The sequence below is a fragment of the Mus musculus genome, chromosome 12, assembly GCF_000001635.26.
Source record: "Mus musculus strain C57BL/6J chromosome 12, GRCm38.p6 C57BL/6J".
NCBI lineage: Eukaryota > Metazoa > Chordata > Mammalia > Rodentia > Muridae > Mus > Mus musculus.
The window spans coordinates 100,038,578-100,063,477 of NC_000078.6; the positions used below are offsets into that span (position 1 = coordinate 100,038,578).

The window sequence follows — 24,900 nt, forward strand, 5'->3', positions numbered from 1 at the left end:
CAATGTCTAAGGCCAGTCCATATATGGTAACAGAGGCAGGATGTGAGTCTGTGTTTTTACCCTATCAATCTCCTGCCTCACATGTAAGACCTTTTTCCCTTTCCCCAGTTGGGCCTTCCAAGCTCTGGCCTTCTTTACTCTCAAGGGCATCTTTCCAGTGGGATGGATTAGTCTCCAAACCATTGGATGCTATGCTTACTCCCATTACATTAAATGGTTATATTTTGATTCTGTGTGTGATAGCTAAACCAGAGTGTACTCTATGTATAAATAGATTTAACAAATACACTCACTGGAATTCAACCAGACAGAAGCTGCTTCTTCGATCAGACATTCCCCTCCGTGCCATTGCCAAAAAAATGTGTGCTCACGTGATTTTTGATGTGTTGCAAGAATCCGAAATACCATCTGGATCATCAAGGACCGTTTAAATAATCTAAAAATAATAATATAGAAGAATTTATATGATGAGCACATTTTTGATGTACTCTGACAACTACATGTTAATGTCTGTTGTTTACTGTGATACTCACTTAGCCAAAATATTAAGTGAATTTGATCTTATCTTGCTGTACATATGCTGGCTTTATTTATTTATCTACCATCTGTCTGTCTTTCTGTCTGTCTGCATGTGCATATGTGTATTCATGTGATGCATGAATGTGGAGGCCAGAGGTTGATTTGAGGAAGATATAGATAGATAGATAGATAGATAGATAGATAGATAGATAGATAGATAGATAGATTGGTTTGGCAAGATCCAGAGATCTACCCATCCCACATGCCCAGTGTTAGGATTATAGATGCATACCACTGCGTCTGTTACATGGCTCCTAGGGATCAAAGTCAGGTTCTCATACTTGAGAAACAACCACTTTATCAATTGAACAATCTTCTAGCCCCGGGTTCTGGCCCTTTCCAGACCCTCACAGTTACCTCATCTTTGTAGTCAAGTTGCTTGTAACCAAGGAAGGTCTATTGGCATTTATTTCTACAAAGGACTCAGATGTGAGTGATCACAGGTGGCCTACCCAGAAAAGCTTACTGCTGAGGTTTGGTTCCATGCCCAGGCCTGAGATAGACTGGATCAGAAGCGAAGTGATCAATACAAAGCAGATGTATCCATGGCTCAGAGCCTCAGTGGCATAAAAGCTAGTCTGGAAGGTTTCCATCTGCCCTAACATGGTGTGGCCCTGGAGGTTGTTAGAAGTCTTGGGGTATGCCCTCTGGGCTGATATCTTTTAGGAAAGAAGTGGAGGAGCGGAGATTATTTGTTTTATTACCTGTCCTTAATAGAGAAAGAAAATATGTATGAAGGCTTCCTAAAGAAAGCATGCATGATTTGTGCAAGGTCTTGACCAGCAGCAAGCCAGGTGCTGGTCCAGAGAGTCAGGAACATCAAACAATGATGGGCCCAGTCCCACTTTTGAGTAGTTTCCAGATTTTTTACATGTTTGTTGTTCTTGGTTCCCAGCAACTAGAAATGCATGCCTCCCACACTGGGTAGGGAGAACTCAATACTCAATGACTCTAAAGAGTTGGTACCAGCTAGAGGCACTGTGGGGATTAAGGGGTTTGCCTCTCTAGGGGATGGGGGACTGGAGAACCAGGGAAGGCTTTTTGGGACCAGTAAGTGAGGCAAGAGTGGGTGGATAGCAGGTTGCAGGAAGGAGAAGGTAATTCCTCTCTATCCCTGCTATCTCCTTCTTTTCCATATAGACCTTCTGCTTGCTGTGGGCTGGAAGGTGGGATGGGATAAGATCTTGGTCAAGGCTTCTCCCTACCTGAGGTGGTATTCTTCTGGGGAGACATGCATACTGAGCAGATCCTAAAAGGAAGGCTTTGTGATACAGAACATGGAAGATGTTCCTACTGGGTAGTGGGAGCCACGGGTCCCACTCCTAGTATGGGCCTGAAGTCTCCAGAGCCCCACATAGCACAGCCATGGTCTTTCTATTGGATGGGACCAAGACTCATGATCTAACTCTCCTCTCTTCCCTGGAGTCTGCTGCTGTCAGGGCCATGAACACAGTCAGCCCAACATCCAGATCACTCTTATGTTGTCTATTACTGCTAATTGGCACCCTCTTTTCTATATGTGGCACAGCATGGATGTGATTACATAAGAAATCTTTTCAAGGTCACCATGGCTGCAGGGTGAGGACTGTGAGGCATCCCAGGCAATTGTCTAGGGCATCTGCTCTTAGCAGAGTTGACTCGGGTAGGGCATAGCTCAGTGGTGAGCCCCTTTCTGGCACGGAGACGTTTGTTTGTGTGTGTGTGTGTCCCTGGGTCCCATCCCTAGGACTGCAAAAAACAAACAAATATATACCAAAACAAAACAAAAAAAAACAAAACAAAACAAAACAAAACAAAAAGCCTGGCTCTTAAAACTCATCTCCTCCTAGCATTCACCTATACTGGCTTACTAAATCTTTACAAATGTCCTATGAGGATGCTACCATCATCCTGTTTTATAGGTGACAAAATTCAGACACATTCAGGAAAATTTTTTTCTTTTTGAGATTAGAATTATGTCCCCAAATGCCGAGGTTGAAATTCTCCTTGTAATATCTGGGTGTCCTTGGGATAAAGGGTAGTACTGAGAAATTAATTTAGTCACCCAGACTGTAGGGGATATGGGGGTGAGGGTGATGTTGAGGGATACACCCCTGCTTTTAAGGAGATAACAAAGAAAACAAGGATGCATTGACCAAGAAGGCAGCTCTAAGCTCCAGTCCACACCGACACAAGAATACCCAAGTTAGAAAGAGAAATGGCCTTTCTTTAGGGGAGAGCAAAAGAGAAATATATTCTAAGTGCATTACTCTGCACTTAAATACTTAGACGTTGACAGAGATCAGCAGCACTTTAGATAAATCCACCCGCTTTTGGTGGCTTCAAGCTGAGCCCACTTCTGCACAGTTGAAAGTAGCTTTCTTCTGCACGCCTCCCAAACCCTTCCTTTTGCTTTTCTTTGAAAAGACAAAAAAGAGAAGAAAACTAAAACCTCATCTAGAAGACTCAAGAGCACAAAGAGAGAAGTGATTTTTTCATGAACAATCTAACCTAGGTGGTTTCAGACACTAGTATGTGTTGTGCTCATGGGCTAGGAATTGATGAGGGATTTTGAATAACTGTCACGGGCAATCAAAGCCAAAGAGAAGCCAAAAAGGCTTTAAAGGAGCACTGAGTGGCTGGGAATGTGGTAGAGTGCTTGCCTCCCCCAGAGTTGTATAAACTGAACGCCATGGGGCAAACCTGTAGTCCCAGCACTGGGTACATGCACACATGAGGATTAGAAATCCAAGGTCATCCTTAGCTGCAAGTAAAAAGACCATCTATACTACATAAGACCTTATCTCAAAAACAAAACAATAACTTCTTTTTGTTTTATTGGGGGCAGATATTAATATTTATTTATAATAATATTAATAATTAGAAATGTAAGGCCATCTTTCTGCTGTGTGCCACTATATATGTGTGGTTAGCATATTCTCCAAAAAGTTGAAAGCCAAGACTCAAAGAGACTCAATTTGCAGACCACATCCACAGAAGTGAGTTCTCCAAAAAGCCAAAAGAGGCAGAGAGCCCATGGTGGAGCAGAGAGCTCCCACGTCATTGACGAATAAGTGGAGAAGCAAAGGAAAGGAAGGATCAGTTGTACGTAGGGCAGTATCTCACTCAGCCGGAACGCAGAGTGAGCTGTGGAGGCATGCTGCAACAGGCTGAACCACGGAAGCACAGTGCTCAGTGACAGAAGCCAGCACAAAGGGCAGGTGTTGCCTAACTCTCCTTGTGCAGCTCCTGAGAGTAGGCAGACTGATGGGGTCGGGAAAATAGAGACAAAGCTACCAGACAGGCGATTAATGGGTGCTAGGTTGAGTTTGGGTCTATGGACAGGTTCCAGAAATATTGTGGCTCATAGCACTGTGAACACATAAAACTTACTAGTGTGGTAAATTTTCTGCCATGTATGTTTTACCACAATAAAAATATCAATAATAATAAAATAGACAAACATATATATGCATATATATATATGTACACATACATACATATGGAAGAAAGAGCCCACCCACCCTCAGTAGCATCTACAGAAGGGATCTGTGTGGGAAGATATATACAGAACTCATATAAAGAAATTACAAAATTCTACTAAGGCTCATTCTAAAGAGAGTTCTATAAACAGAGAGAGGGAGAGACTGTGTTCCTGGTTCAAAAACTCATTTGGGTAAGGAAATCATTTCTCCCCAAGTGAATCTCTAAATGTAAGGCAACCCCAATCAAAATCCAAATATCTGTTTTGCCATTTACTGGCAAAACATTTAGCTGCATGTTTCTGCAGCTCACCATAAATACTGAATACAGAAAACGCAAGGGTAGCTTTGTAAAGAAAATGGGGAAGGGAAAGGGAAGAGAGGAAGAGAGGTTCTCACTGTCACTAAAAGAATAACTGTTTGTGTTTGGGGTACCAGCCCCAACCTAAAGAGTAAAACATGTAGAATACAAAAACAAATTTAAAAAAATATCGACTTTAATAAAAAGTGACATTTTGAGGGAGTAGCCAAAGAATGGACTCTATAAAAACGGTGCCAAGAGACCTACACATGACAAACTTGTGCAGAACTAAGTTCTGCTAAAGAGCATATGAGTGACGTCTGGGTGGGACAATGCCAGTATCCCAGCAGTGTGATTACACTATCAGTCTACAGAACATTATCACTGGAGGAAACTGGATAAAAGCTAAATGAAGCCTTCCCATGCACTTCATACAAGTGTGTGTTCATCTGCAATTGTCTCAATAGAAGCTTTAATTAAAATGATACAGAGTGAAACAAACTATTCTTAAAACATTAAAAGGCTGAAATTTTAAATTAATATTTTTATTATTTTAAAAGATGTTTTTATTTTTTATTTTATGTCTGTAAATGTGTCTATATACCATATACAGCTGTGCCCACAGAGGCCAGTAGAGTTCATCAGATCCACTGGAACTGGAGTTACAGATGGCTTTGATCTGCCATCTGGGTTCTGGGAGCTGAATCTGGGTCCTCAGCAAGAGCTGTCAGTGCTCTTAACTGCTGAGCCACCTCTCTGTTCCTACATCACATTTTAAAAATACTAGAACCCTGAGTACATACCCAAGGTAAACAACTTTCCAAGCCAAAAGCTACAATGGAACAAATTGGTTCACTTGTATGGAAATTAAACTTCCACCTGACTACAACACATTTATGTGAGAATAAGAAACAAACACATTTGGAAAAACTATCTGCAGTTGCATATCAAAAGGCAGAATTAAACCTGAGAGGGGAAAGGAGGCAGAATCGATCTGGGACGCATGGGAGTGGTTGTGATCAAAATACATCACACGCTTGTATGAAGTTCTCAAAGAATTAACAAAATATATATATATATATATATTTAAGGAAGAGTTAAATTTTCTTAATATATGAAGAGTTCTTATAAGTCAACAAGAAGGATAAGTATTTTCATAAGGAATGGACTAAAGATGAAACTACACAGCTCACAAAAGAAGAAACACAAAAACCCAACAACTGGGCAGAGGTTGGGGGTGGGGAGGCGGGGCATACAGAGAATGAAGCAGAAAATACAAAGAACGAAGAGACAAGACAGGGTCCTGAAAGAGCATGTGCCCTGTCTTCACTGGGCAAGCAGTGTTTGGCCTTGGGCCGTGGCTCAGTGAATGCTTGTTCAACAGTACCTAGAGATGAAGAATACAGGCCGGCTGCCAAGCTACAGATACAATTGAGATGCAGATAAGAGAAAGGTGGGGGTAGGGGATGGGTTTTTTATGCATAAAACTGAACGTTGGGTCGACTTTCATGGTAGAGTCTATTCTGTCAGTGGGGTTAGAAATGACATCATTGGTGGGACTGGTCTTTGTGTCTGTCCCTTCTAGAAAGTCTCCACTGACAATGCTCAGAGGGTGCTCTGCCATTGTCTTATGAGTCCTTTCTCTGCTCCCTCCTCCTCCTCTCGCCCTAGGGATAAGGGCTTTTTTTTTTTAATACCTTGGGTTCCTTGGTGAATGACAGTGTGCCATTTCCTCTCCCCATTGGGCTCACATTAGTACCTCTGAAGCCACTCACTTGAAACCCTGGCATTTATATTACCAGCCCCAAGTTCACAAGAGCAGTGAATGTCACTGTTTGTTCCCTTTGTATTTAAATAAATCCTAACAAATACCTCCTTTCTGCTCACACTGGCTTCCCACGCCCCCTTTTCGTTTTTTTCTTTGTAAACAACTAACAAACCACAGTGGTAGCCTAGTTCTGAACATTCATTCCCTTTGGCAGCCGTGTTCTGTAGTTCTGTATACTGATCCCAATTGCACTACAAGCACCATAATACTTTTTAAAATGTGGCTTTTTCCTGTGGGCTGGCAAGATGACTCAGCTGTAAAGGCACTCACCAGCAAACTTAACTTTGATCCCTGGAGCCTACACGGTGGCAGGTGAGAAACACCTCCAGAAAGCTGCACATGCAAAACAAATCAAGAAATGTAATTTTTTTTTTTTACTTAAAATAATTTCTCTCCTGGCTTTGGGCAAAGGAAAGCTATAACTATTTTCTAGAACTAGTATTATCAAAATTAAATATTGTAAAGAGAAAGCCCTTGAAGACCAGCTTATTACAGGGCAGTGGTTCACTTCCCTGCCAACTCATCAGTTCCTTTAAGAGAAATAAGGAGCCTTGTGTAGGACAGAGACTCCTACAAAGGAGCAGAGTGGAGAAATTAAGAGAGGGGCACAAAGGGGGACAAGAAAATGAGGAAGGGAGAGGGGGAAAGGAAGAAATTTTTTCTGACAAGACCTTTGATTAAAGAGTTACTGTCCCTGGAGGCTCATGTGTTTGGATGCTGGAGTCCCAGTTCATGGAAGTGTTCTGGAGAGGATTAGGAGGTGTGGTCTTGTTAGAGGAGGTGTGTCACTGGGTGTGGGCTTTGAGAGCCCACACTGTTGGCATTTTGTCTGGGTTCCACCCCACAGTTACCTGGGCAACAGCCAGGTGTGCCTGACTCATTATAAAAGGGGCTGCTTGCCCCCTTCCCTCTCTCTTCTCTTGATCTCTTCCCCTCTTCCCCCTCTGTCCCCTCTCTTCTTATTCCCTTCTCCCCTCTCTCTCCACAAGCTCATGGTCCACCTCTACTCCTCCACTCTCTCTCTCTACCTTTCTATGTCTCTACTACCCTTTCAACTCCCCCCCCCATTCCCTAAATGATGTGTTTATAAAAAGATGAAGAGAAGGGAAATATGTTCTGTGGAGGTGTGGTGAGGTATGGGAGAAGGGCAGTAGACAGAGTCCCTGACAAGGGACAGGGCCAGACTTGCTTTTCAGGTGGCAAACTGGCTTTTCAGGTGGCAGCGAACCACAAATGGGGGAGGGGGGTGTCTACACTGAAAGTTGCTAGCAAGAAAGTGCCAGTTTGGTGGCCATGTAGAGATACTGTTTTCTGTTAACTGTGAATTAGACCAAGACATCCCAGTAAATAGGGCCAAAGCGGCAAAGACTGACCCAGGGGTGAGAAAACAGGGTTATTAACTGCCCTGACCAGTGTCCTGAGGGCATTATTAATAACCAGAGATATTCTAGCACAGGCCAGACTGCCAAGTCATCACATGGGAGCCTGGGGGCTACACTTGGAGCTAGTGCTCCTGAGCCAGAGAACAGTTTATTCAGGGATTCTCAGCCACAAGAAAGAGTCTCAAAAGGAGAGGAGAATCTCACCCAAGGGGGAAAAATGAGGGTCAGTGAAAGACTGAATGTCTCCCATCCTCAAGGACAACACAGATGCAGCTCTGAGCTCATGAACTCATCCCCTGGACCCCTGCAGATGGTTACGTTGACCAGTGGAGGGAAGGGGCTTACCAGTTCTGGACTAGCAAGCATGGATCTCCATGTGATAGCTGGGGTGGGATGCAAACCTGCAGACTTTCTAAATCCGAGTCTCAACACCATTGATGTGTTTATAAAAAGATAAAGAGGGGGGGGGTTATGTTCTAGCAGATATGTGGTGAGGTATGGGGGAAGGGGACGGCTCAGCAGGCCCATGCCAAGGCATCCCTTCCCCCTGAGGCACCAACCACACAAGAGTATAATATAGAACAGAATTTATTCAGGGCATGGGGAGGGGAGTTAGGAGGGTAGTAGAGGCAGAGAAAGGGAGAAAGAGAGAGAGAGAAAAAAGAAAGAAGGGAGAGGAGGAGGAAGAGGAGGAGGAGGAGGAGGAGAGAAGTAGAGGCCAACCATGGGCACATGGAGAGAGGGGGAAAAGGAATTGAGGGGGGAAGGGGCAAGGGGACAGAGCAGGAACAAGAAGGGAAGTGCAAGAGAGGAGCAAGAGGGCAAGAGAGGGAGGAGGGGGCAAATAGCCCCTTTTATAGTGGGTCAAGCTGTTGCCAGGTAACTATGGGGTAGAACAATGCTAACACTAAATAAACTATTTTATACGATACTGTCATGTGACTAGTACTTCAGGGGGAAGGGATGCCTCAGCATGGGCCTGCAGAGGAACCCCCTCCCCCCACACCATACGCCTCCACCAAACATACCTCTGAATTCCTTTTCTATTTTATAAAACACAACACACACCATTCCGATTGGTTCTCTTTCCCTGCATCATGGTTATTGTCGCAACATGCATGCTCGCAGCTGCTACACCAGTGTCATGCCTGCTACTATGATAGTCATGGACTAACTATGAATTAGCAAGCAATCTCACAATAAACTCTTCTATACACTGAAAAATAGAGTTACTGTCAAAATGAACATCAGTCTGCTTCACGTTCCTAGAAAATATAGTGTGCTTCCTTGTAGAATAGAAAATTTCATGTTTGTAGGAAGTAAGGAGGACTGTGGAAGAGCATTGTCATGATAGTGTAATGATAACTCATTTGCTTCAAATCCTATTTAAAAAGAAAAGTCACTTTAGCTGGGTATGAAAGCATACAGCTTTAATCCAAGGAATCAGGGGGCAGATGCAAAGGCTGAAAAATCTCTGTTAGTTCAAAGCCAAACAGGTCTATCTAGTGAATTCCAGGCTAGGCAGAGCTACACAGTAAAACCCTGTCTCAAAAGTAAAAAAAGAGAAAAGAAAAGAAAAGAAAATACTTTATTCTAATTAATTTACAAAATAAAAACATCACACAGCTGACTTTTCTAAGGAGAAATCTGACCAGAGATGGCACACACCTTTAATCCCAGCACTCAGGAGGCAGAAGCAGGCAGATCTCTGTGAGTTTGAGACCAGTCTGGTCTATAGAGTGAGTTCCAGGACAGCCAAGGATACAGAGAGAAACCATGTCTCTACAAACAAAAATATATGTGTGTGATGTGTGTGTATGTGTGTGTGTGTGTGTGTGTGTGTGTGTGTGTGTGCCCATTCCAAACTCCATACAGATGAGTCTAACCTATGGGGGCAGTGCTGGGAAGATACAGAGAGAAACCATGCCTCTACAAACAAAAATATGTGAGAGAGAGAGAGAGAGGGAGAGAGAGAGAGAGAGAGAGAGAGAGAGTGTGTGTGTGTGCCCACTTCAAACTCCATACAGATGTGTCCAACCCATGGCCCTGGGGTGTGCTGGAATATTTATTAACATGGCACAATGCATTTGTATAAGACATCTTATCACAATGCCAAGAGTCTGGATGCCCCTGCCATCTCATCTCTGGGACCTTCTCTGCAGTGAGTGAATGGATGCCTCCGTGGCATCCTGCCGCAGTTGGGGTTGGCTTGTGCCGTTGTGCTTTAGGCTTTCACTTTTGCACTGGAGTAACTTGGTCCTCAGAGATGATGCTTTTCCACTACGTCTGCTTGAACTTGATTAGACTAACACATCTGCATGTCTGTACCATGTCAACAAGTCACTGAAACCCTCCAGGATCCTAACATCCCCCTGGTTCTGGGCACACGAAGAACTGTTTTCTCAGCCAAGCAGTGGTGGTACACACCATTAATCCCAGCATTTGGGAGGCAAAGACAGACATCTCTGATTTTGAGGCCAGCCTAGTCTACAGAGTGAGTTCCAGGACAGCCAGGGCTATACAGAAAAAAAACCTGTCTCCAAAAAATGAACAAACACACAAAACAGAAACAAAAGAAAGAAAGAAAGAAAGAGAGAGAGAGAGAGAGAGAGAGAGAGAGAGAGAGAGAGAGAGAGAGAAAGAAAGAAAGAAAGAAAGAAAGAAAGAAAGAAAGAAAGAAAGAAAGAAAGAAAGAAAGAAAGAAAGAACCATTTTCTCATGAGATCAAGGACCACCAGGCTATGGCTGCCCTTGCCAGTTCCCTGGGGTTCCTGGTAAGCAATGCCAGGCCTGCTAGGTTCAGGATCTCCATCCACACTGAAGCTCCAAATGGTGATATCATCCAGTGTGCACCCAGCAACAGAGCCTACAACCACACTGCTCTGGTGGCTGCCAGTTAAGCCTTAGACCCACCCTCTAGAGTCTAAGGTAGAGGCTGAGCATCAATGAAGACCCTGGCTAACAAAAGAAGCCATGCAGTCGCTTCAGATCCTGCGTGTATGCCTGCTCCAGAAGTGCAAAATTCTCTACCTCAGATTCTGATGATGTCATTCAGCATCCCTAAGCCACCCTTGTTCTTGTTCCAAGATGGCACATGGAGGGTAAACTGGGCAGAGCAGAGAGCCGCTAATGTTCTATAGGTCTCTGGGTTTCAATCTAAAGGAATTTAAGATGCCGATAGATAGGAAAATGGGGCACTGAGACGGGAGGGGTAAGGTCCCATCCTACATCCAGCAGTAGATCTCAGCTTTCTGGGTACCAAGACCCAGTCTAGGGAACCCTTCCACATCAATGTTCTGCAGAAGAAAATTAAAAATGGCAGACACAAGTCCATAGAGCAAAGCCATCTTCCATATTGATAATTCCTCAAGATGCCTGGGCCAGATCTCCTCCCTGTAGTTAAGGGCAAGGCAGCCTCCCTCAGTCATGTGCCCTGCACTGTGGTATCATTCCACTTAATTGAACCATCTCTTCCAAGTCTGAGGGAGGGCAATTTAGTTCGGGAGAGAACATAATTATATCTACTTGCTTTTTAAAAAAATACTTTTAAGATTTAAAAGTTAGGAAGCACTAGAATCAGAACAGTGCCTGGAGCTAAGTAAGTCACGTGACCCTCCTCTTCCCAAACCCCCTCCCATTTTAAATGAGGTAAAGTCAGAAATAATGATGGCATTTATGAGAGCTGATTCCTACCATGATTCTAACAACTGTCTGTAAGGAGGAAAAGGGCCCGAGGAGCACAAAACACTCGGCAAACGCCCCTGTTGTTTGTGCCTCTCTCAAGGAAATGAAATTTTAAATTTCTCTTCAGGAGTTGGTGTGTGCCGACTCCCCACGAATCCAGGTTTTTGTAACCTGAGTACAAAAATTACTGTAATTCACAGTCATGCATCTGATTTAGAGGATCCTGATTTGCCCGCATCCCCGTTGTCTGCTTTGTCCTTAGGATGGCAGTAATTTAAACCTTACTTGTAAAATACTCACCGCTTAAGTCCAGAAGTTACTTGTGAAATGGCTTACCCTATTAAAAGAATTCCCAACCCTTTGTCAAAGGTGGCTGGCTGTTATTAAAATGAGAGAGGAGTCATAACCTTAAGGATATCAAATTCCAGAAGTACTGTTAACTTTAGGAAGAACGTGTAGCATGTAGCATCTACATCTGCTGCACTTACTGTGGGCATCGGAGCCTGGGCTTCCTTCTGGCTCGGCTGGAGTCAACCTGCAATGCCTTTGTCACTTGAAAGATGGTATAGATGGAACTACTCTTCAGGTAGACAGGCAATCTGCCTGGCCTGCGTGGCTGGGGAGCCCTGAACATGCACAGGGTTCATCTTCCCAGAATCCTGCAAGGAACAAATAAATAGAATGAGCCCAGATCCAGACGCCAGCACCCAGATCATAGAACATTGTAATTCAATGTATCTTAGGGTTCACCTAGGTCCCCCACACTTATTTTATCAAAGGGAAACCCAGAATGAGCTGCAGCCAGAATAGGCTTAGGTTAAGGACGGTTAGAACCACTGAGACTGCCACCAAACTAGCCCGGTAGCTCTAAGCAGGTTGTAGAACTCAGCCTGTCAGCGTTCCCCAGTGTGATAGGAGTAGGCGGGGTTCCCGTGGGAAATGTGATCACCACCACTGAACACAATGTCTGTCTCCAACAAAGGGCTCCGCCTATGCAATCTGTCATCCTAGCTCATCCTCCTCCTCGAGACACTTATGTTTGCCTCAGAGAGCTGAAATGACAGTCAAGTGGTCTTCCTCTCAGGGACATGGAGACAGAGGTCCAAAGCTCATGAACTAACAGTCCATAGAACAAAGGCGGAAATTCTTTAAGTCTTCTCTGCTACTGTGTAGCTGCAGCTGTGACGATCAACTTTCGGTTCTGTGGTTGCGGGTCCCCCCTGGCCAAATCAACCAGCTTCTCTGTCATGGGGGTTGGGGGGAGTCTCAGACAGTGATCCTTCAACCTCAAGGCTGTCCTTATTGTCTAGGCAAGGAACTGGTCTCAGGTCTGGATGTGTGACAGAGTAGGAAGGGTAGGGGACCTATTTTGAAACAAACCACTTTTAACCTAGAGTACAACCCCAAACTGCCCATTGACCACCATTGAGCACACACCTACAAGTAGATGCCCACCTGGAAATCCACTTTTGAACCAGTGTCCACCTCCATCCTTGGTCACACCTCTGTGTCTCTTTGTTCTTCGTTCTTCCTTCTCATCTCCCATAAGCTAAAACCTCATTCTTCAAAACAGAACTGGGCCTTCCCCCACAGAAGGTCCCCCCTGTAGGCTCTGGGTTGGCAGGTAGAGATGCCTTGAGTGTGTCTCCAATGTTTTGTGTGTTAAGGCTTAGTCTCTAGGTTAGCAATGCTGGGAGTTTGTAGTGGGAAGCCACAGGATGTGCTGCCCTCCAGAAGGATTTGATTCACTTCTTCAGAACCCCTGCGTCGTTCTCATGAGAGAGTTACTATAAAAAAGAGCAAGATGGCTGCCTATCATCCTCGCTTCTGTTTTCTGTCTTTGCCATATGATCATTCTCTCTTACACATCCTTCCTCAATGACAACATCTGCCAGGACATGATGTACTCAGGAGAGTTGGCTCCATGCTGTTCAAAGATTCTGCCTACAGAATTATGAGCTAAAGAAACGTCTTGTCATTATGAAATGTTCAGCCTCAGGCATTTTGTCACCGTAACAGAAAACGGTGGGAAGCTGCTTTCCTCTATTGCTTTCCTTTCTCATGGGTAACATAAGAAGTAGCAAGTGCTCAAATTCTCTGGAGAACATTATAATTCAAAGAAGAAACGGCAAGCTACTGTCTGATCAGCCATGAGGCATGTAGTTAGCCTAATATTTCTGAAGATTGTTCTGATACTGTTACATGGTATAATGTAACATTTGAAATGCCTCTTCTGTCATATGGGAATCAGAGCTGCAGTGATCTCCAGGAACACACTCCGATTTGGTGAGAATGTCAGGAGATACCCAAATTTAGATTCTTAACTCTCTCTAACTTCCCCTAAATCAACCCTGTCTCCTCCAGGGCCCTGACCCTAGCTGATGGATTCTTCTACCAGCTACCGGGTAAGGTAGATTACTCTGGCCACAGAATTATGACAAGGCGTTTGAAATGAAGGTATCCTGCCCTCAGTCCCCCTGGTTCCTGAATTGGAGTGTGTCAGGGTGAGTCCTGGGGAGCTCAGACTTTAGCAAGCTCCTTGGGGGAGTGTGCAGGCCTACTGCAGCTCAGGAGCTCTGCCCTGCTGGATCTTTAGTTCACTCTGCTTTATCTCTCTAGATCTGTCAGGGTTCTCTAGAGAGAGACAGACCGAAGAAATACATCTTACAAAGTCTTTATTAGATTGGCTTACAGGACCTTGGCTAGGCAGTCCAGCATGGGCCATTTGCATGCTGGAGAGGCTGAGGACCCACGAAGCTGGTTGCCAATTTCATACCAAAAAACCCAGAAGATTGAATGGTTTTCACATTGCAATGGTAAGAAGCTAAGAAGCCAGAGCCCAATGTCAGCAAAGAGTGTCGACTCCAGCAAGGAGTGGAGGCAAGAGGAGGCACTGGCAGAGACTGTGTGTCTCTTAGTTGATCCCAGATCCAATGAGTTGACAATTCTAACCACCTTACAGAGCTTCCATCCTCTCTGAAGCCAGACAACAGTGTCTGCTATTGGGCATGACTCCAAAAATGGTTGGCCTGATTTTATCAACCACTTACATTGTTTCTGGTACTTGATCTCCAAGGCCAGGTTCAAAGCCCAAGTGATGACTTCCCAGGGGAAGCATATCTTGGCTGGGAACACTTGACCTTGGATATTCAATCTCTGTGCTTACAGCATTTTCTTTAGGAGACTCTAGTCAAGGACTTTATCCTCAGACATTTGTCTTTTATATCCAAAGAAGTCTTCCTAGTGGAAGGAAATGTAAAGTAAGGCAGCGGAGGACACCTTCAGAACAGCTCGAGCCCGGCATAGGGGCATCCTTCTTAAATATTCATTAGATGAAGAAATCGGCTTTACAAGCTGCATACACACAGCATTAAAAAGCTTCTGTGAGCCAGTCGTAGCATGTGTGAAGGGTTCGTATTAGCCTATGAAACACAGGGCAGTCAGGAATGGTGAATCTGATGGCTTTAAAACATGCTGTATGAACCAATTCTAAGTGGCTCTGCCATTTAGTCATTTCCCTATTATGTGACCTTAACGTGGTTAAGAGACATATTATTCAGATCTCCACTATCGTGACAAAGTATTTGAAATAAGGAACTCTTAAAAGGACAGATTTAGGGCATGCATGGTGACTCACTTGCCACTTAAGCCTGATGACCAGATCCCAAAAGTTGTTTGCTGACCTGCACACACACACACACACACACACTGATAATGATGATTAGAATAATAATATAATATTTATTTTGGCTCATGGTTTTAGGAATTACAGTTCATGGTCTCTTGGCCTGATGCCTTTAAGCCTGTGGTAAGGCACGAACAACCTAGCCATAGTACATGAGAAAATAGCCCACCTCCTGGAAGCTGAAAAGCAGAGAGGGAAGAGGACAGGGAGAACAAGAAGCAGAGAGAAAGAGGTGAGGGAGGGAGAGAATGCACAGGCCCGAGCCCCAGTGATGTAACTTCCTCTCACTCCACCCCAGGACTTAATGTTTCCACCACTACCCAGCCAAGCTGCTGTCACGTGGCCTTTGGGGATTTCAAATGTAGTCTATCACATGGTAGGCATGCAGGGGCCTTGGTCTCATGTCTGGTATTTTGGAGGTTATAGTAAGTTGATGTCATTATCAACAAATGACAATTGCTACATATTTATTCCCAATTTGCTTCCAATTTGTGACAACGTCTCCGTCCCTTCAAAGAATACGTGAGTCGCCAAAAGTGGAAGCACTCTCGTAATACACAAAAGGTTTTCCCTCCTCTGACTGATTTGAGAAATGTTCTCTTGAGGAAACACTTACATAACAAATGATGGTGGGGAGAGTCTGTTAACTATTAAAAGAGACAAAAGAGATGTCTGCACTGTGAGAGAACCCAGTTCATACAGGTTGTCTGTAGAAAGGTGTTTCTGAGAGAGCGGAATACAGATCAGGCTTATCTGATGATTAGGAATTAGATTGTATTAGGTAATAGAACAGTGGTTATGGTAGACAAACAAAGTCCTTGGCAGTCAGAGATGCTTTGTCAATGAGTGAATTAGTGTGCTGTATGGTATTTGCTTTATAATACTCCAGCAAAGAGTGTTGCGGTATAGCACTGTGGTAGAACACTTGCTTAGTATGAATCTGATCCTAAGTGTGTGTGTGTGTGTGTGTGTGTGTGTGTGTATTCATTTTTTTTAAGATTTATTTATTATTATATCTAAGTACACTGTAGCTGTCTTCAGATGCACCAGAAGAGGGAGTCAGATCTCATTACAGGTGGTTGTGAGCCACCATGAGGTTGCTGAGATTTGAACTCAGGACCTTCGGAAGAGCAGTAGGTGCTCTTAACCACTGAGCCATCTCTCCAGCGTGTGTATTCATTCTTTGCCTTTGTTTCTTTCTGTTGTTGATAATGTGATAAAATGCCCTGACAAAGGCAACTCCAAGAGGAAAGAAAAGGCTTATTTCAGCTCACAGTTCAAGGGTACAGTCCACGATGGCAGGGAAGTCACAACTGCTTGAAGGACAGGAGCTGGTCACAGTCAAGAATCAGAGAGCAACAAATGCTTATGTTCAGCTCACTTTCTCCATTTTATATAGTCCAGAATCCAAGCCTAGGGAATGGAGCCACCCACCTCAATTAACCTAAGTGGGATAACCCCACCAGCATGCCTGAGGCCCATCTCCCAGGTGATTCTAGATCTCATCAAGTCAGCTCTTAGATAACCATCACAATATTTCGCCACGCAAAGGAGTAGGCTAGGATAGAAAAGTAATTGGTGCTACAGTTAGTATCTGCGCTGCCCTCCAAATCTGTGTGCTAACATTTGAGTCCCCAGCCTAGGAGAAATTGTGGAACCTTTAGAGGCGGGGCTTACCGGGAGGAAGTTAGGCTACTCAGGGAGATTATCCTTTTTTAATTAGGTATGTGTGTCAGTGGAGATGTGCAGTTGAGTGCAGGTGTCCCAGAGGCTAAAAGGGTCAGAAGTCAGAGGTAGAAGCAGAGAAGGTAGTCCAGGAAGTTGTCCTCTGACCTCCACACATGCACTGTGCCAGTTATGCATGTGCCTACGCATACATTGTCATATGCACACACATTCACATGGCAATAATGATGATAAATATTTTAACTTCAAAACCAAAAACTAAAGTCTACAACTATGCATACTTGCTTCATGCAATCCCTTCAGTTCCAGTGATGTCCTGTCCCCCTGACAGCTTAGTCAGGTGGGGAAGCACTGGCCTGGAAGACAATGAGATATTAAGCTCCAAATCTGGCCTTACAGCGTTGGGGAGTAACTTCCTTTCCCCACAGTCTCTTGTTCTGTCAAATGGGACCAATAGACTAGTGATGCCCATTTTCCGGGCGTTTAGCCTGATCTCTATTACTATAATGACATGTCCCAGGAAATACTCTTTTTAATCATGCATATGCATGGGTTGGGGGATGGGCCCAAGGCTTATAAGGAAAAGAAGTGTATTTAGCTAACAGCTGGGGAGGTCCCAGTCTGAGGGACCACAATCAGCAATGGCACCTTACTAGAAGAGCAGAGCCCTAAGATGGCAGGGATGGAAGGGTACCATGACCCTCACATGGTCTCTCTCCTCCTTATAGATTCACCTCATTCAATTCAAGGGTCAGTTCAGGTCATCTTATCTAAGCCTAACCATGCCGCCAAAACCACACCCCAAAACTCCCACTTTTTATTAATTAATTTATTTATTCACTTTACATCCCCATCATAGTCCCCTCCCTCCTCTCCTCCCAGTCTCATCCTTTCTCTCCCCTTCTCCAGTTTCCCCCTCCCCTTCTCTAAAGCCCCACCCCACACCATACCAACCTGCCCTGGCCCACATCTAAACATCTCGGTCACACTGTTGTCCATCCTCCTCATAAGTAACAGGGGAGACTAAACTTCAACATGAGACTCCAGGGACATACACATTCCATGCAAACCCACATCATTCATCCATGACGAGTCAGCCTAGCATGAGAAAGGCCTTGGTCACAGGGTCTATAGCCTTTTCCTCTGCCAAGAAGGGACCCACTTATTCACTGTCCGTGGTGTCTTATGTTTTAACCTTTATGGATATGTATTATTTCAGGTACAATGATTATATTGAGGTAAACACTTTTGATCTATCTTCCACATGATTAAATTATCTACAACTCAGGCTAGTAGGTAGAAGCGGGGAAGCACAGCTTGACCACCTAAATTTAATTAGAGTTGCTTACAGAAGGATAGGCAATTTATCAGTGTCTATAGCTGTAAAGAAAATATCTCTTCTTCCCCCACAACCATTAACTGTATCTACTTGGAGAGGTCACTCATAATTCCATCCCCGATCTGTGACCGAATTGGCCAGAGCTCCCTGGACAATTAATGGGTCCAGTCTTGTGCAGATCTTATGCTGAGAGTCACAGCTGCTAAGAGTTCAAGAGCATAATGAACACATCATGCCCAGAGTGTGTGTGTGTGTGTGTGTGTGTGTGTGTGTGTGTGTGTGTGTGTGTATGTGCGCTCCTCTCCAGTGCTGGGATTGCAGTCACATACCTGTACCTGTTTTTTTAAACACCGGTGTCTATGGATTGAGCTAGGGTCCTTCACGTTACCAACTGGGCTATTTCCCAGGGCCTCTGCACTCAGCTGTCCATAATGCTTCAACTCTTGCCATTTTTCTGCTACTTTGGCTGATGGAAGAGATGGCTGTGATCCAGTAAGCCCAGCAGGTGACTGAAAGTCACAATGACTCCTTCTTTAATTAAGAAGTTCTATAGAGCCAAATCAACAGATGGAATCCAGAAATGTTCAATTCTTGAAACTTGTCACCAATTCCTCATCACTGTACCCAAAGGTGCCTAGGTCACTCTGCCCAAAGTGAGGCTTCATTCAAAAACCTCATATAAATAGTCCATCTTGTTCCTTACCTTGATATAGACTCTCTGAGGTCAAGGGTCACCATTTTCACTAGATCAACTGTGCCTGCTTGCAAGAGACCATCACATGGAGCTTGTCGACAGGTGACTGACTGCCCTAGAGAAGAGGAGGTTGGAGAGAGGATCAAGGATCAGTTAAACTCCCCTGAGAATCCAGTGTTTCCTCCCAGCCATTTGTATGCTCTACTGCCCTAATTGCATATGGCATGTGGTATCCAGAAGTGTGATTATCTATCTCTCTAGGCTGGAGGAGGTTAAATGGGGACTCCATTTATGTGGCTATGGGGAGGCCATCATCTATGCTGGACGAAGACTTTCCTCTGTGGTAGTCACCTATGCTCCTGTAAGCACTCTGTGTGCTATAAGGAAGCCCAGTAAACTCATTGGTTCCCCAGGGTGAAGTTCGGGTGGAGTTATACTTTGGTTCGTCATTGGGAGCTTGCATGCAGGTTGTAGTTTGATTTGCCTTTGGGGTCTCGTAAGCAAGGGGTAGACATTGTTTACAGCTCTCCAGGGAAGGGATTCTCACAAGGAGCTTGTCCAGGTCATGGATGGCTGTTTAAATTCATTCTGGATGCTGTAACAAATGCCATAAGGCTGGCTTAGAAATAGCGCTCACAGTTCTGGAAGTTCAAGGTCAAGGTTCTCATAGAATCCCCGCAGTGTTCTCCCATGGCAGAAAGGATGATGTATGTCCTCTGAGGTGTCTCTTGTTATAGTTTGTTGTTGTCTGGACCAGGCTGCCTTTGAACTCCCTATGTAGTCTACAGTAACCTTGGACATTAGATCCTCCTGGCTCCACCTCCCACATGCTGGATTACAGGCACCTGTTACCACACCCAGCTTATCAGACAAGCACTCTACCAACTGAGCCACATCCCCAGCCCCCAAGGTATTATAAGGACACAGATACCTTGAAGGTCCCTCACCCACATACTAATCCTCTCATATAGGACCATTTTCTAAAACTTCCAACTTGTGGGTGAAGATCAACATGTGACTTTGGGGAGATAAAAATCATTCCTATCAGCCGGGCATGGTGGCGCACGCCTTTAATCCCAGCACTCGGGAGGCAGAGGCAGGCAGATTTCTAAATTCAAGGCCAGCATGGTCTACAAAGTGAGTTCCAGGACAGCCAGGGCTATACAGAGAAACTCTGTCTCAAAAGGACCAAAAAAAAAAAAAAAGAAGAAGAAGAAGAAGAAGAAGAAGAAGAAGAAGAAGAAGAAGAAGAAGAAGAAGAAGAAGAAGAAGAAGAAGAAAAATCATTCCTATCATAGCCATGGCCCAACACATAGCACATGGGCTCAGCCTTCTGCTTTCTATAAGGAGCACTCACTCTCCTGGTTCAGGAAATCCATTGAGTCCATCCAAGTAACTCCAAGTTCCTTCAGTAGTTGGGAACTAATTGCCTAACATGCTTGTGACTAAGTGGTAGACAATGACATTGTTCAAAACCGACTTGTTAAACTCAAAGCACTTAACGCATCAAGCCCAAGTCTCTCCAACTCTAACCACCTCGTCTGAGCTTGAGGCTAAAGAATTATGATCCTAACCAGAGAGCGAACAACAAATTTCTCTACATAATGGAGATAAATAAGAACCTTCGGGGATGGAGACATGGCTCAGCGGTTAAGAGCACTGACTGCTCTTCCAGGGGTCCTGAGTTCAAATCCCAGCAACCACATAATGGCTTACAACCATCTGTAATGGGATCTGATGCCCTCTTCTGGTATGTCTGAAGATAGCTACAGTGTACTTACATATAATAAATAAATAAATAAATTTTAATAAAATAAATAAGAACCTTCACTGCAAGATGGCAGAGAGGACTTCGATTTTTGAAGCAAGGTTTCCAAAGGAGAGGTGATATTCTGATTTTTTTACTTTACCATCAAGGGTCCTAACACTCAAAAATCTCTATCCCATTGTTCCTTGTCTCTCACTCCTTCCTTACCAAGTATCCCATTCATTCCTCTATACTATTTTGATATAAGCTAAACTCAATATCTTCCATTATCTTGGTCTGAGGTCTTTTGCTTCCCAATAAACCACAGGTCAGAACCATGATTTTAGTTGGAGAATTGAATGGTTATGAATTAAGTGGTTATATCATTGGATGAGAAAGATAAGATTTGTCGGAGATAAAAGACATTCCACAGTTGTGGCCCAAGCATGTCTTGCATGGGCTCAGCCTTCTGCTTTCTATATTCTATGTACACTCACAAGCTCTCCTGGCTCAGAGAATCTACTGAGTCCATCAAAGAAAGTAACTACACGTTCCTTCAATAGTTAGGAACTAATTGCCTAACGTGCTTGTGGCTCAGTGATAAGGTGCTTGGGAAAGGTGGTCCCTTGACTTCATCTCCAGTCACCATAAAGCCATAACCCCAGAAGCCCTCTCAGCCCAAGATCTGGTCTGACCATTTCCCAAGGGAACCTAGGGCAGGCAGCCACTAGTTGGCCAGTAGCAACAAGACCAAGGGCAGGCTTGGGAGGAGATTCCAAGGAACGGATAATGGTTAAGGGTTGGCATCCCAGTGATGGGACACAATGAGGGAGATAAACTTGCAAATGAAGGGAAAGGCATGAGGACCAGAGTTAGAACCTCTAATGCCAGTGCTTAGGAGGCAGAGACTGGATGTCTGCAGGGCACCCTGACCAGCTAAGCTAGCAGGAGTCAGTGAGCTCCGGGTCTAGTGAAAGGCCTTGCCTCAACAAATGAAGTGGACTGCACTTGAGGAAGATACCCAACATCCACTTCCAGTCTCCAAATGCACACACATGTGCACACACACACACACACACACACACACACACACACACACACACACATACACACACACTCACCATGTGCATACACACAGAAGAGGAGAAAAAGAGACCATCATTACTACTTGCATGCTCCTTCTGCCTGGACAGTACCTCCTGGGTTTCCAAGACCCTCAGTGTAACCTTCCCAGAACCCCAAGACTGAGATGGATGCCCCTCTCTGCAGCTGCCAGGAAGTCCTGTACCACTTCCAAGCCCAGTACTTACCATACAATATACCAGTCATCCTGCAAAACCGGAGGTCCAGGGAGACAGAGCACTTCTGGCTTTATCCCTGGTTCTGTGTTTGTGGAATAAATGAATTCTGAAGAGTCTGCAATCGCCTTTATTTTTGTAGGAGCTCTTGTGTCTCTGAACAAGGTCTGTTGATTATGGATGCTCAAGTTCCATAGTGTACAAGAGCATCCAGCAAAAGGAGGGAAGGAGGCTGAGATCCAGTCTTATCCTTGTCACTAAGACTCTTTCACTCAGAGGAAGAGGGGCCTTTCCCCGCTTCACACAATAGCACCATATGGGCTTGCAGCAGGCCAAACTCTGTATGCTGAACCACTGCCTTTCAACAGAGATGGGGATGCTCTGCTTTCCTAGAAAGGCTAGGGCTGAGGGATTCTATAATTCTTGTTTCTTCCCATCCTTCTCCGGTCTCCAAATCTTACACACCAGTGAGTCTCAACCTGTGGGTCATGGTCCCTTTGGGGTTCGCATTTCAGATATCCTGCATATCAGGTACTTACATTAGAATTCATAACAGTAGCAAACTTACAGTTATGAAGTAGCAACAAGATAATCTTACGGTGGAGGGGAGTCACCACAGCATGAGGAACCGCATTAAAGGGTCACGGGTTTAGGAAGGTCAAGAACCTCTGCTCTACACCAACTCCTCTCCCAGGAAGGCTTCCACTCATGCTTTTCTCCTCTGGTTTTGTCTTCTTCAGGGTTTGGGATGACAACACCAGCCACAACGGGAGGGAAGATTTTTCTGATCTTTTATGGTCTCATTGGATGTGCAAGTACCATCCTCTTCTTCAACCTTTTCCTGGAGCGGCTGATCACTGTCATCGCCTGTGTCATGAGATCCTGTCACCAGCAGCAGCTGCGCAGACGTGGGGCGGTGACCCAGGACAACATGAAGGCTCCTGAAAAGGGGGAGGCAGACAGCCTGACTGGCTGGAAGCCCTCTGTGTACTACGTCATGCTGATCCTATGCTTGGCATCAGTGGCCATCTCCTGCGGAGCCTCTGCTCTGTACACCACCATGGAGGGCTGGAGCTACTTTGACTCGGTCTACTTCTGTTTTGTGGCTTTCAGCACCATTGGCTTCGGGGACCTGGTGAGCAGCCAGAATGCTCAGTATGAGAGCCAAGGACTCTACCGCTTCTTCAATTTCTTCCTCATCCTCATGGGTGTCTGCTGCATCTACTCTTTGTTTAACGTCATCTCCATCCTGATCAAACAGACTGTGAACTGGATCCTGAGGAAACTGGATAGCGGGTGCTTCCCACCATGCCAAAGAGGACTCCTGCGGTCCAGGAGGAATGTGGTGATGCCGGGTAACATCCGGAACAGGTGCAACATCTCCATAGAGACAGACGGGGTGATGGAAAGTGACACTGATGGACGACGTCTCTCGGGGGAGATGATCTCCATGAAGGACACCAACAAGGTCTCCCTGGCCATCCTGCAGAAGCAGTTGTCCGAGATGGCCAATGGGGGACCCCACCAGAACAGTGCATCCTCCCGGGATGATGAGTTCTCAGGGGGAGTGGGAGCCTTTGCAGTAATGAATAACAGGTTGGCAGAGACCAGTGGAGATAGGTAGGAACCAGAAGTAGCTGCTATATGAAGAAAACCAGGGCATGTGGGGAATAAGACACTGTTACACCACTGGTAAGCTCAGCTGTGCCTCTGGCTGTTGCAATTAATATCTCCAGTCCAGGTTTTGAAATCTGACCTTGGCCTCAGGCAAGAGTAGCCTCTCACAGTTGAGGGCTGGAGCCTCTTTCCCTGGCTCTTACTTTACTTTTGAATTCCAAGTTTGACATTTGGAACTGCTAAGGGCCTTGCCTTCTTCCAGAGTTGTAATGGTCTGAGGGAGACTGGTCCAGTTTTGGTTTCTCCACCATGATCCATTCTTAGGAAGGGAGAGCCCCCAAAAAGCCTGCTTCTGTCCTGGAACGTGAGTGGCTGAACTTCACCCAGCCCCTCAAGAAAAGGCAACAAACATTCCAGAGTGTCTCTGGGCCTTCTGTTTGCTGGACTTCCTTCCAAACATATCTATTGTTGGTTCCATTGATGGGGACACTATCTCATCTTCTCTTATACCTGCTTCTCTGTTTGGGAGTCTTGGTTTCTTTTTGTTTTGTTTCCTGTTTGACTAATATATCTTTTGGATCTTATGTGATAAGAAAACTAAATCCACCTTCAAACCTTTAAGCTTGGCAGTGAGTAGAGGAAGAGGGAAACTCCATCTTGTAACTAAAGCCCACAGCTTACTATGTCCTCTCTGAATGGTTACACGGATCGTGTCATTTTACCAGGGCTTGGAGCCTGGTGCAGAGGCAACTGACTATTTATTAGAGTTGAACATTTAATAAATTCTCATTTTGTTAACTACGAGGCCATGAGTAATCATTGCAGACAGTGTAAAGGAAGCTGGAGCTATGAGCCTCATCATGGAGTCTGAGCTGGAGCCTAACATTCCAGCCCACATAATGAAGTGTGGCTTTCTGGTCCCATCTGCTTCTGAGACTGTGCCAAGGACAGAGATGTGAAACTCCCAGACCATTACAGATAGCCTCCTTCCTAGGAATGGAGGTTGCTAGCCTTCTGACATGCAAGAGAAAAACGTGTAAGGCATAGCAGGAGTGGTTTTTTACAAGATTAAAATGGGTACACACAGGACTCTCAGAAGTGATTAGGTGGACCAGAAAAGAAGACAGCAGAAAACCAGTCAAGGGAAGGGCAGATCGGAGCTTTCGAGGTCAGGGCACCCTAGGGCATTGTCTCACACCACCCTTGACTGTCACAAAGGAAGCTGCAGGTGACTCAGAGACCAGCCCCTCATCTGAGTCTCAGGCCTAGCTAGATGCAGTTGGGAGAAGGACTCAGGAATAAACTTGGGTCTCTTGGTCCCTTCTCCATCCAGTTCTGAGCCCTCTCTCCAGGCTTCTCTGTAGGCTGTAAAACCTTTTCTTTATCTTACAGTTTGTGCCTACATTGCTCTTAAAAGGAAGCAACCTGGAGTTGCTACCAAATCTAAGTGGGTAATTGTCACCACAAAGCAAGCTGCCCCCTCTGCTCTGTGCCACCAGGAGCTGGGTGGTCCTTCTTAACAGTTTATTGATGCTCATATTCCTGGTACAAGAGCGAGCATAGAGCAGGTCCTTGCTTCCCTGTGCAGGTCCCTAGAGA

General features: G+C 45.0%; 1 protein-coding gene and 1 long non-coding RNA gene across 5 annotated transcripts in view; one reads left to right on the forward strand and one right to left on the reverse strand.

The window, feature by feature from the left end:
* Positions 1-24,105, forward strand: part of Kcnk13 (potassium channel, subfamily K, member 13) — a 99,534-nt gene extending 75,429 nt beyond the window's left edge. For all 4 annotated transcript variants that reach the window (XM_030246665.1, NM_001164427.1, NM_001164426.1 and 1 more), the window contains one exon: positions 22,425-24,105. In XM_030246665.1, the coding sequence (XP_030102525.1) occupies positions 22,425-23,308 (884 nt within the window). In that variant the 3' untranslated portion in view covers positions 23,309-24,105. The remainder of the gene's footprint in view (positions 1-22,424) is intronic.
* Gm51957 lies at positions 321-18,754 on the reverse strand. Its single transcript, XR_003950122.1, has 3 exons — positions 18,649-18,754; positions 11,724-11,894; positions 321-436 (listed from the first exon to the last, which is right to left on the reverse strand). It is a non-coding gene; the product is annotated as a predicted gene, 51957 (long non-coding RNA).
* Positions 24,106-24,900: the final 795 nt, after the last annotated feature.